The following is a 13,045-nucleotide window of genomic DNA, read 5'->3' as shown; positions in this document are numbered from 1 at the left end:
GCACGTAAGAACTCCGATCTGATAAGTGAAAACATACTCTGTATCAGAGTAGCCTTGACGGACTACCACCAGGCACATACATCAGTCACGATACAGGAAACTGACCGTGCAGGGGGGGTCTTCCTCTGACCTTGGTAGAGTGGGAGTACTCAATAACCAGGGTTTTGACGTAGACTCAAAAGTAGTCTGGAACATCAGTTCCAGTTGGCCTTGGAACCCGGGATAATGAGTCAATGCAGCACAGGTCATGATGGCAGATACATTTCTTAGTCACGCTCAGTACAGCGTGAGTATGTGTGAGGGACCTTCAGCAGGGCCGGCTTTGACTCGTGGTTATAGAAAGAACTACGTCACCTAGAACATTAAGGTGGTAGACGTAAAGGAACAGGCCAAACAGAGGCGATCAGTCAAGCCTACTCCTTGTTTGTCACGTTGTACCAATGAGGTTATACAGAAGAGAAGGTCATCAGAGGAATATGGGCCTCCTGGCATTTAAGAACATATCTGTTGAAATGATCGTGACGGTTAGTCTGTGACTGTATCGAAGCTCAAAATTTAGCAATTTTAAGGTGGTGTCTTGTCTGTTCATTGAAATTTGAGAGTGGGTTCTTTGTTATGCAAAACAACTTTCAATTTCTTGTATATATATATATATATATAGGTTGCCCTGAGGTCCTTGGACTCAATTTCCTTGGGTCCTTTGGTGGCTGCTCAACAAAAGGTGTAACTCATCCAGTGCCCCTGGCAAGTCATTTGGTATCTCGTCTAAGATGATGGTATGAATGTGAAATGGAGGAGTTAACTGGCCTCTTTCCTTTTCAAATTTCTGTCTCCTCCTTTACTTTGGGCAGTAAGAAGAGAGTACCATCATAAGCTGGAACGGACAAGGTACAGGTGAGTGAAGGGGCCATACTGTTAGGGTTAGTATCAGTAAGATACCTATCAGTAGCAGGACATTCCTCTCTTTAGCAAGGGGGAGAGGAATGATAACAAACCTACATGAGTGGATGAATTGGTTTGTCAGGGGAACAGATCTTCTTATCTTCCTCGGACGCAATGAACTATGACATTGTGTAAAAACCCAGAAGTCTGACTCTATGATATTCATATATGTCTTAGATTCGGAAATACTGGTAAGTTGTTTTGTAGAATTCTGGTATTCAGAAAACTGATCAAAGGTGGCAAACTCCCAGTTGGTTAATAGTACTTACCTCCCACCAAGAGTAAGTCTATCCTAATGTTAAGACCGAAGGTTTGTTTCGTATATGAACAAATGACAAATTTGTAACTAATTTGTATTTTTCATAATTTACAAACCTGAGGTCTTAACATACAAAGGCCCACTTCTAACCACCCCTCTATCAACTAACCTGGGTTGGAAGAATAAGTAATGGGGTCACGAGTTAATGAGGGGTATGTGGGTGGCCCCACATGTCTCATGACCAAGCACAGATGCCAATAGTCCCTTGCGTACACAATTATTTTAAACTTTACCAGTTTCCAGCTGGCGCTGAGTATTTATCCTAATGTTAAGACCTCAGGTTTGTAAGTTATGAAAAATACAAAATAGTTACAAATTTGTCATTTTTCTTCAAGTTTTTAGACATTAATAAATCACAAATGTAAGTTTATGTAGTAAAGAGGGGACAACATTAAATGTAAAAGCATGAAAAGGGAATCAAAATGAAAAAAAAAATATTAATAAAAAACCCATTACCTACAGTCATAACCTTTACCTTTGTGGAATGCGTCCAGATACATGAAGCAAAGAATTTCAAAGAAAATGGTTAAGTGCATATCCTTGTAATATTGTAGTTGACTAATATTCATTCTTTGTGCACCTCAGTACATAGTGGTTATTGTCTTCAGTCTTTATTATGTAAGGCCTTGACCTGGGAAACATAAGTATGACCCTTCCTGTCTCTTCAGTACGTCTTCCCCTCCAGTTTCAGCAAATCCTCCAAATTGGGACTTGACATTACTTCTGAGCAGTCTTAGTATATCATCTTATAAGTTAATAATGCATACATTCCATAGACAAAAAGACAAAAGATGTCTTTACAATAAGATTGCATAGTATTCATGTAGAGTTGGGTTTGAAATTTTAATAACAAAAGCTGAGAGGATTGAGATTTGTTTCGAGTTTGAGCAAGTTTCACAAGTCATGATTTTGCAATGTGGAACTGTTTGATATTTTTCAAGGAAAAGTAATGTAATATTACACTAGATATTTAGAAAAAGTCAAATAAAGAAGGTAGAGGCTGTATGTGTACGGTAAACACCTTAATTTGTAGTATTAACACTAATATAGCAAGTACGTATACAGGTCACAGAATTCTATTAATTACTTGCTTTTTCTTTATGATGCTTATGGGTGGTAACAGTTTTATGCTAACATAATTGCAGTAGCTAAGGGTAGCTTGTAATGTTAATATTTGAAAGTGCTTTGTTCGTATTAGTTATTGGTATCAGACATTAAAAATAACTTTTTTTATTCAGAAATTTAAAAACTGGAATGAAATTACTTGAGACATCAGTCTGTACTAAATAGTTTTATACATTTTAAACAGAAGTCGCCTTACATTTTATGAGCATTTGAATTGAGTGTCATGAATTTTTATTCCGTAATTTTGCTGATATTGAAAATGGTTTACATGAAATATTTATTTTTATTATATACAGTACGTACGTATATGATTTTTAAAGTTATCCTGTAGTGATTGAAGATTGCCTAAAGCCTTGTGTTTGAAATTGCTTGAACTTTGGAAACATCTGTGAAGTCATATAATGCAAAATATGGATTCAAAAGGATCAGTTTTTGTTTATAATTAAAATTAAAAAATAATCATTTGATGTGCCCTCATTGTAGTATGCTTCAAGAAAGAAATGGTCTCGCTTTTAATAAATTTTGACGCAATAAACATTGGCAGATGTAAGACATTTGAAGAAATCTCAGTACAGCTATTAATCTCCAATTGAAGTAAAATTGTTGGAGATATTAATTTATTTAAGTTGAGAGAGAACCTATCCTCATTATCACAAGATATCTAATGAAATGTTTTGGCAACAAAATTTTGAGGGTTGCCATGATACATGAGATGGATGATATGAGTATTTATAGGAATTACAGTTCTTTTGATGCTCTATAGTTTTTTTATATTTTATGGGATGTTTTTGTTGGAATTCTAATCTTAAAAAAAAAAAAAAAAAAAAACTGTACTCTGAGTATTATAACCTATACCATAAAAAAGAACAAATATATGAGAGGTTATACGCGGTCTCATTGCTTATATATAGTTACCAGTGGTGAGAAGCTAGCCACGGGTTGGATGACAGTTATTCCAAGTAGAGGTTCCACAGGCAGTAGGGCTGCGATGGATGAATACTATATTCACAAGTTCCTATGGTTATTAATGATGGAAGTGATAGGTGAAGAGCTCAGGGGTTAGCACCCACCTTAAGTAGCTATTTGCATAAACAGTGGATTTACCTTGCATAAGCAAAAAATGACCTAGATTAATTTGAAACTTCAAAGTTATAAGCCTCTCTCAGTTGGGAGTGACCCTTCTATTCATTTACAGAGCACAAAGTTGAGTAACTGAAGCATTTGACAAATAAATATTAGGACTATTGTTTGTTACCACATTGCTTTTAGTAATGTTCAGCTTTTTGTTTTTCTGCCCTTGATTGCTTAAGCACAAGAAAAAGTAATGTATTTATAGTGTCTGAAACAAAAAATAATTTTACATTTTGTAATTTGCGATAAGGTGTGCTTTTTCTAAGAGCTAGAGCAAGCTTTGAGATGTATTAGACCTGTTGTTGTTAACTGAAATTGGCTGGATGAATTTAAATTATTAGAACTAGGAAGGAGTGACACTTGAATTTATCTAAAGATGTGGGGTAACTTTTATGAATTAACTTTTGAAGTGTCCGTGATGAGAAATTGCATGTTAGTGCATGTAATAATGGAAAAACTGCTTATTTTCTCAAGTTGTAAATATATGTGTACTACATGATTTGAAGGAAATGAGAGGTCAAGAGAGTTTGTAAATAATGAAACCTTTACTTCAGTACACAGTATTTTCCTTAATATTTCAGTCTACTTATTGAGCTGAGCATGTTACATTGCGAATTTTTACTGCCTCCTCTTGTGATTCTTTTTGCTGTTTGGCTTATTGTTTTTATCTTTGAAAAGTAACAAGAGTTTTCATCAGTTATCTTAAACCAAGTAGGTATAAGAAATGGGAACTGGGGTAGCAGAAGTATTGTTTAAAAGGATTTTCTTAAGGCACCTCTCAAGGAATTTTCCTTATACTCTGTGAATGGTGGATGATGGACTGGTGTTAGTATCAATAATAATAAATGTCTATAATATTGACAAAGTATAATTCATTATTTTCAATTATAACTATTTGAAATGCTTTAAATAGAGTACTTTTTTTTAGAGAATAGTTTTGATAAATAATTTTATGTCATGCGTGTTTCCATCAAATTTGTGGGATAAATTCTCTCTCATTAGAATTTGGGAAATAATTTTTGCTGATAATTGCTTGCTGAATATTAAAATCTTAATATAAAGATGTAATCAATAATCATATTTGTTATAATTAATCTTTTATTGTCATAAACTATAAGCACATTTGTGTTATAATTCTTCTTTTTTAGTCATGTATAGCCTATAAACATGGAATGAGTAATTTATCACTTATTGATTTAAGTTAGTAATAGGAAATTTAGGAAAACAAAATGGAACCTTTAATCTACGCTGCGCTACTTAGAACTTGATTTAATTTTTCTGTTTAGTGTTTGTGGTAATGAGGAGAGACCTTTTCTGAAAATGTTCTATATATAACAAAAATGAAAAGGAGGCATTTTACAAGTTTCCAAAAATTGATCCTTTGAATTGGGCATTTGATGTTCCGTGTGTGTGGTATGTTAGCTTGCTCATTTTATTTGATTGCCTGCGTATGTGATGGGCTGTTCTCAGGACCGAGCCCGAACACCAAGCCTGTGATCACCGCCCTGAAACCTAAGCCCCCTCCCCCCCTCGCACCCAAACCACGTCCCAAGTCTGCCATTGGAGGAGACAGGATGTCAGGTAATGAGTTTTTACTCTTTTTATGTGTTTATTTGCATAAGGTTCAATAGTTGTTTGATGTAGAAAGAACCGACACTAAAGTAGATATGCATGAGTTAGTATACTTTTTTTTTTTTTTTTTTTTTTTTTTTTTTTTTGTCACATTCATGAAGTGAAAACTGTCATGTCTAATTTTGGCGAGCTCAGTAACTCACCAATTTCATAAATTTTCAGGTTCATGTCATGTATTAATGGGTTTTTTATATATAGTATAAAAAAAACTACCTATTATGTATCACACTTTATGTGCATTCTTGTTTATATACTACTGTATTATTAGACGGTATACCTGAGGTTTTAATTGCAAATCCTTGATGCTCAGGAGTAGCCATTTGGGGTACCTGTGTTAATATACATCAGCAACTGGTACACTGCCAGGGAAATTTTTCAAAAGTTATCCAGCTAATGGATTGAAAAAAACACTCCCACCAGGCAGTAAAACAATTACGAGTGATGGTGATATATGAAGTTGTAACCCAAACTAAGAGGGGCAGCTACCCAGAAAAATAATGGTAGTTATTAAAGTTTATGGAATATGGCTAAGAAGTGGCCCTCAGGGTAGACCATTAGATAATAACAGATAATAACTAGTCTAAGGAAGGAGGAACCACCACTACAACTTTTTTTTTTTTTTTTTTTTTTTTTCTCCCTAAAATCCCAAGGTTCTGCATAGATCATTGGCAGAACCAAAGACCTTAGGTTTGTGGTCTGTAGTTGTTAATGATAGCTTAACCAGGTCACCATGTATATCATGCTCATAGCACTTTCATCTAGTGTCGTAGTGTCTTACATCAAATTTGTAGATACAGAAAGCATAATCAACTATACCTGATCTTACTAGAAAAAAAGCGCTGCTGGAGCAGTTTATACAGTATTCCATGTTATGCCCAAAATAGTTGGTACCCCCGTAAAGGATGTATTACATGAGATTAGAAAATTGCAGATACAGGTTGCATTGTCAGCATGCTGCACTATTATGTATTTTCAAAAGCTTTTGTAATAGGAATAAACTTACTAAAATTGTCAGTGACAACAACTTTCCACTGCTGATCAAATTGTAAAATAATGCATAATGTCAGCTTGACTTTTGAAGATTCAATAAACTATGTAAAATTGACTTATCAACTTGAAACTCCTATCCATCGAATTTTACTACAGTATATTCACTATGTGCTGCATGGACTTTATAATAATTCAGCTCATCTTTTCATAATTCTTGTGTCACACCTTTACTTTGTCAAGTTGGGTATGAAATTGTTTTTGTAAGACATGGATAGTTGACCAGACCAGAAGGAATTTGTAATAGGCGAGTTATTTAAGGAAATGCTTTAATCAGCTTATTTTGTAGTGTCCAGTATTTAAATTTTTTTCCTTTATACCACATTTTAGTGTTCATTGGAAAAAACAATATGAAAACTTTTATCATTGTCAGAATTGACTAGTTATACCACGCCCAAAGACACTACATACTATGGAGATGAACTTTTGTTTTTTTTGTGTGTGTAGAGCTGCTAAAGGTTACATACTCTTAGGTGATAAGAGGTTTTCTTTTAATGGGTTATATAGCTCTGATTCATATTAATCTTCTATTTCATGCTGCACAGTCTTGAGAAAATGTATGTGGTGGATTTTAAATTTTTTTTTTTAATTCTTAATTGAATGTTTCTTCTCATTCTGCTATAAATGCTTTTGTTTTCATTGAAAAACTTCCAGGTCTATAGTCTTATGGAAATGCCATTTTGCTAGCATTTTTCATATCTGCCAGTCCTCTACTACATTTCAATAATTCTGTCTGGATTTTTATTAGGAATTACATGTTTGTTGTACCTGATTTAGTGTTGGTGTATTTTATCTGACAGTAGTACCTGACAAGTTAACAGAGCCCCTACTGCAGAGTACTACTTAGTGTGTGTTTCAGTTTTTCTTTATTTACATTGCAAACACTTTGAATAATAATTAAGCAAACACTTTGAATAATAATTAAACGGATTAATCTTAAGTGGAGGTTTCCTGGGGTTAAATGAAAATATAATTGAGAATTTTGCCTATGCGATTTTTTATGCATCTGTGACTTTAGTGCAATCAAATTATAATAAGTGTTTGTATGGTTACTTACCAATATAATCGTGTTTTAATTTATTATAATTTCATTGAATTCTTCTGCTGGAAAACTTTCAGTATTTGGTTCTTGCACAGAATCACAGTACTAATTGTGAGAGGTATGCATTGTTGCAAAAGTAGATGACTTAACTAGTAGAATGCTTTTTATGATGCAGTATTACTCAGTGTTATGTACTTTTTTGCTTATTTTCCATTTAACTATACGTACAAATGGTGTGTTTATAAAAACTTACATGGTATTTAGTGATGAATTTTTCTTAATTTTTCTTTCATTATTCGACAGGAAGTTTTGTTTTAAGTATTCAGATATGTGATTTTAATACTTTTTCAACCATGTATACCAGATTCCAATTGTAGAAATGCAGTACAGTAACTTTTGGAACTCTTAAGAAATAATTTCTCTATTCTTTAGTATTAATTTCTTTATTCATATATATGACTTCTATAGGCATGATTCTTTTTTCTGGTAATGATTGGGGATATTTTAACTCTTAATGTGGTAGTGATCCTAATGTTTAGTGATCCTAAATCCAAATTTTCACATGACAGGAGAATATGAGTCTGGGGATGGTGGAGAAGAGGATGGCCCATCTAGTGCTCCTGCAAGATCTGTTAGAGAAATGGCTGCCCATCTTGCTCGTGGCTCTGTTGGGGAGGAATCTACGGGTAAGAGATCTCTGGTTTTGCTTGTACATAGTTTGCTCATAGCTGCCTGTGAAAGGAGGCAACATGTTTAGGCTTTATAAGTCTTGTAGATGTTTTTAAATATTCAGTATTGTAGCAAGTATTTGATTTTATTTTTGCCTTATGCTATTATTGTACTTGTATACATATTGGGCTCCTCTAGTTTTTATCATATCCTTTTACAGTGTACGTATACTGTGATATACAGTATGGGTATGTCTTTAGTGAATAGTCATGACCATTAATATTTAGTAATCACTATTAGTGCCACAGTGTAGTACTGATGAAACTCATTTTATACATTTTCCTTGATATTTATTCACATTTCAATTTTCTCAACTTGAATATTGGTACACTATGAAATTTGCCTTTTTCCAATTGTTTAATACTTGTGGAAAATTAAAAAAAAGCTTCTAGGATTTTCGTTGTTTGTGAAGACACCCAAATCAAAACTTAATGTTGTGTTTAGTTTGTTTGTGAATTGATATTTTAAAGAACACTATATGGGAGTACTACAGCCTTTTCTGTAACTTTTTATACCAGTAAAATAGAATTTGAATTTGGTTGAGCTCTTAAAGAAGTAAATATCAGTCGGTAATAGCAAGAGGCAAATGTTTTCATAATGCATTTTGAAAACTTTATTTGTATACTGCCTTTTTTTCACTTTCAAGTAATTTTTATTGAAGACATCCTCAAAGACACGTTTGGCTTCCTGTGAATCTGAAATAAGTTTCAATTAAACTTTCAAGATGTCATACTGATGATCATCAGTTGGGTTAAGTTTTTTTTTCATGTAAAGTCATTTATTGGGTGTTGGCTGTCTGACTGACTGTTAAAAAGGTATATTTCCAGCTCCTCATTTTTTGAAATTAGGTTTTGATCTCGTTATACAGTATTATGGCTCCCTTGGGTGTCCAGGTAATGAGTTCTGCGGAGTCGGCCCCTATTTTATATAGGTCAGCTGCAGGTTTTGAGACATTTCTCGAAAGGGTCTAGGTATCTCATGCTTTTCAGTTATTTACAGACTTAATATAATTAATCATATTATTAGTATTCCTCTTTTTTATTTTGCTTATATTTTAGTGCTTAATATTGACTCTAATGTTCAAGTTATAGGTGTGTAGAATTGTGGGTTTGGATATAATGTGAAAAAATAAAAAACTATTACCTATAGAAAGCTGTCTTTTTGGATGTTTTCAATTTGGCCCCAGTTTTTCTCTTTTGATTTTTGCTCTTGATATTTACATACAAGAATTATTTTATGAGTCACACCACATGTTTCAAAGGAGACATTTGGGATTACATTTTAATATTTTCTGTGCTTATAACTTTATTGTGAATGGATGTTTTTATCTTTTTTCATTGTGTGAAAATAGGATGATTTAATATAATTTTGATAAATTATGAATGAAAAAAGCATGAAGCAAGTGAAAGTCTAGCAAAATGAAAATGATAATGCTTGTAACTCTGTTAGTGTGTTCAGTAACAGCCTTTCAATGCTGTGGTAAAAGGTTATTAGATTCCTATGCCAATTTATGTGAAGCATTGCATCAGTTTCTAAAATATGCATGTAGGCTTTGTTGGATGTTGGCAGGTGACCTTGGAAATTTGTTACTTATGAATGAAAAATGTTCTGATTTATTCCGGATCTATTGATTAATTATTGCCGGTTTGCATTGCGACCTTTTTGCTTCAGACGTAAAAGTGAGGGGGAAATCTGAAGCAGAGAAGACTAGAAGCACAGTCAATGGCATCAGAAAGATTGTTAAGAAAAAGACCCATAAGTTAAAGGTGGATATATTAGCCTACTAATCTTAATTGATTTCTTTTGTGTGTTTGCATTTAGTTTTACCAGTTTTATTGGTGAAAATTAATCCAGTATAGAAAATTAGTTAAATAAATGCACCATCTTTCGGATTTTTACACATACTATTCAAAGAACTCGAGATATTTTAGTTCAATATATTGTGTTGCACTGAATACATATTGCCATTGTAATGTTATTTCATTGGTGATATGTACTTAATTAAAATACTGTACTAATAAATGACTTAAATAACACACTACATTATAGTACAGAAATTTCTGTGTTGGGCAAAATTACATGGAAAATTAGGAGACATTCTTTATGGAAAAATTCTTATACTATGTGAATACAAGTACAGTAGTACCTCGAGATACGAAATTAATCCGTTCCGAGGCGCCTTTCGTATCATGAGGTTTTCGTATCTTGGACCACATTTTACATGTAAAATGGCTAATCCGTTCCAAGCCCTCCAGAAACACCCCAGTAAATTTCATAATAAAGGTAAATTGACTTATAAACAATGAAATACTACAACAATTTGGACCATTCAATACGTAACTTAATAATAAAAATGCAAAACCTGTAAATAAAGTGTATATTAGTGTACAAGAAATATATTATTACTGTAATGTAAAATGTGGAAGCTTACCTTTCGAGTGGGGCTATCTCCGAAAGTGGCGGCAGAGGAGGAGGACGACAAACGGCAGATACGTACACTTAACTTTACGAAACACACAAAAAAATGTCAGAAAAACAAACTAAACTTTACAAAACACATTAACAAAACTGTAACACTTAACTTTACAAAAAACTTAAAATAAAATTTATTTTGTCTTTTTGATTTTTACATTTCTTTTTACTTTTTTATACTTTTACGTAATTTCAATCTCTTCACCACCGAATGGATGCCAGTCCGTTTACGGAATTTTTCGAACCATCCATGAGAAGCCTTGAACTCTGGGGTTGCCGTTGATGTCCCCTCTTCGCCGTCGTCTTCGGCTTGGGCAATCAAATCGCCGAAAATAGCGCTGGCCTTCTGGCAGATTGCCGTCTCGGTTATCGTATCGCCATCGATTTCTTTGTCCTCGATCCATACAAGCAGCAGCCTTTCCATTTCATTATGCACATGGCTCCTCTTGTTGGACAAATCAGTCACGCCCTTGGAAGGTGTAGCTGCTTTGATGGCTTCCTTCTGCTTAAGGATGGTGCCTATCGTCGACGGATTTCGGCTGTATTCCTTAGCGATCACACTCAACCGCAAACCAGCTTCATACTTTTTTATTATCTCCATTTTTGTCTCCATAGAAAGCATTCTCTTCTTTCTGTGAACTTCAGCAACTTTCTTGGGACCCATCACTATATGTACTGTACGTAATTAAGTTACGTATGTAGTAGGTATACTAATTAGGTTCTCACTTTGAATTTTGGCCTAGCCTAACTCCTTCTTTCTCTATAAAAATGAATATCTACCCACCTGTACGCTTTCTCCAACTCCAGTACACTCCAGAAATCACCTTAAAACACCAGCACCACAAGACTTACGACCCAAAAAACAACTCCTACCAGACAGAGAGCTCTCCCCTACCAACCACACACCACCAACACGTGCTTTCTACTCCCCCGTGTTATTGTTTACATCCTGCCGACGCCGCCGCCATCTTGTCTATGACGTCACAGCCTATGACGTCACAACACAACTTAAATACATCAACAGACACCTTCTAGAATCTACCACATGTTGTCTATATATAGGACACCCACCATATTTCAACAATGCATAAAATACCCATAACAATTATACATATATAATCACACTTATCTATACCCATAACAATTATACAATATATAATCACACTTATCTCTTTCTCCCTCCCCTCCGACTGTTTCCTAACCTAGTATTCCCCTCTTAATTTCCTTCGTCCTCCAACTCTTTACCCTCTACATAATTTCTAATACATTCCCCTGAAACTCCTGCTTTAGTAATACATCAGCCACTTGCTCCTTTCCTTTTATCCATCTCACCTCCTTTATTTCCCCGGATTCAATGGTTTCCCTTATTGCAGCAATATCTATTTTTAATCTCTTGCTACTTACACCAGTGCTCGATTTGATGGCGGTCATTAGTGTTTTACTATCAGTGTTAACCAAGGCTTCTAAATTTCTCCCTCCTACTACCTCTTCCCACAAATGCTTGAAATATATCAATCCTTCTACAGCTTCCCCAACACTCAGGGCTTCAGCCTCAATGGTGGATTTTGCCACTCTCCTGGATTTCCTAGACTTCCACCATATGGGACTTCTCCTCTTCCCATCTGTCAAAGAAATAATATAACCCAGTTGAGTATGGCCATCTTCTATGTTTCCAAATGAAGCGTCTGCATAGGCTTCCAATAAACCCTTTCTTCTTCCATCTCACTTATTGTAACTTCGCCCATCATGCTCTTAGTTTTTCTCACAATTTTAATAAGTTTCTTCATATCCTGAGTTGTTCCTTCTTTAAATGCTTTACTTAATTCGCTAATATCATATGATATTTCTGGCATCGTGTGTAGTGATACCCAATTCAGCTGTCCTACCACTGATCTGTACTCTGTTAACTCTTTTTGTTCTAGCACTCTATTACCCGTATATCTTCTAGCCTCTGGTTCTCTTATGGAATTTATATACTGCCACTGATTAAGGGAAAATCTATTCTCCTTCTGCTCTATTACTACTCCTATATACTTGAACCTTTTACTCTCTTGTTCTCCTACTTGCAATTTCCCTTTCAATCTCCCAATCGTTTCCTTTAAGAATCCTTCAGTTCCTCCGTAGCAAAAATCATCTACGTGTGTACACAAAATGCCTTCCAATTTATTTTAGTTCTTTTTCCAAAAGAATATATTAGGTTCTAGTCTACTTCTCTCACCTTGAAGCTCCTTCACTACTTTCACCACTTTACAATACCATGCTTTTGCTGCATCCTTGAGCCCATAGACTGTTTTCTTCAACTTCCATAATCCCCTCCAACCATCTTCCCTTGGTGGCTTCAAGTACACTTCTCTTTGTATCTCGTCACCTTGTAAATATGCAGTTTTGACATCCAATGTATAACAATTCCAATTTTTCACCTTTATTATGGTTAGACAGAATTTTAAAATTTCAGCATTGCATGTGGGAGCATCCTTTTCCCACTCAGCCACCTTTCTTCTTCAAACCCTCTAGCTACCAATCTTGCTTTACATATCCTTTCCCCCCCTTTTATCTTTTTCAGTTACTATCCATCTTGTAGATATAGCTTTTTGTCCAACATCATT

General features: G+C 34.5%; 1 protein-coding gene across 24 annotated transcripts in view; it reads left to right on the top strand.

Annotated features, from left to right (window-relative positions):
• The window catches only part of LOC135213014 (F-actin-uncapping protein LRRC16A-like), a 300,836-nt gene that overhangs the window by 266,233 nt on the left and 21,558 nt on the right, over window positions 1–13,045 (top strand). For 15 of the 24 annotated variants that reach the window (XM_064246810.1, XM_064246820.1, XM_064246819.1 and 12 more), the window contains 3 exons: window positions 4,988–5,098; window positions 7,808–7,924; window positions 9,639–9,733. In XM_064246810.1, the coding sequence (XP_064102880.1) occupies window positions 4,988–5,098; window positions 7,808–7,924; window positions 9,639–9,733 (323 nt within the window). The remainder of the gene's footprint in view (window positions 1–4,987; window positions 5,099–7,807; window positions 7,925–9,638; window positions 9,734–13,045) is intronic. The other 9 variants (XM_064246824.1, XM_064246821.1, XM_064246814.1 and 6 more) reach the window with 3 other exon arrangements.

This window comes from Macrobrachium nipponense, chromosome 42 (genome assembly GCF_015104395.2).
Source record: "Macrobrachium nipponense isolate FS-2020 chromosome 42, ASM1510439v2, whole genome shotgun sequence".
In the NCBI taxonomy this organism is placed as follows: Eukaryota; Metazoa; Arthropoda; class Malacostraca; order Decapoda; family Palaemonidae; genus Macrobrachium; species Macrobrachium nipponense.
This window is presented reverse-complemented; position numbering and strand designations above follow the sequence as displayed.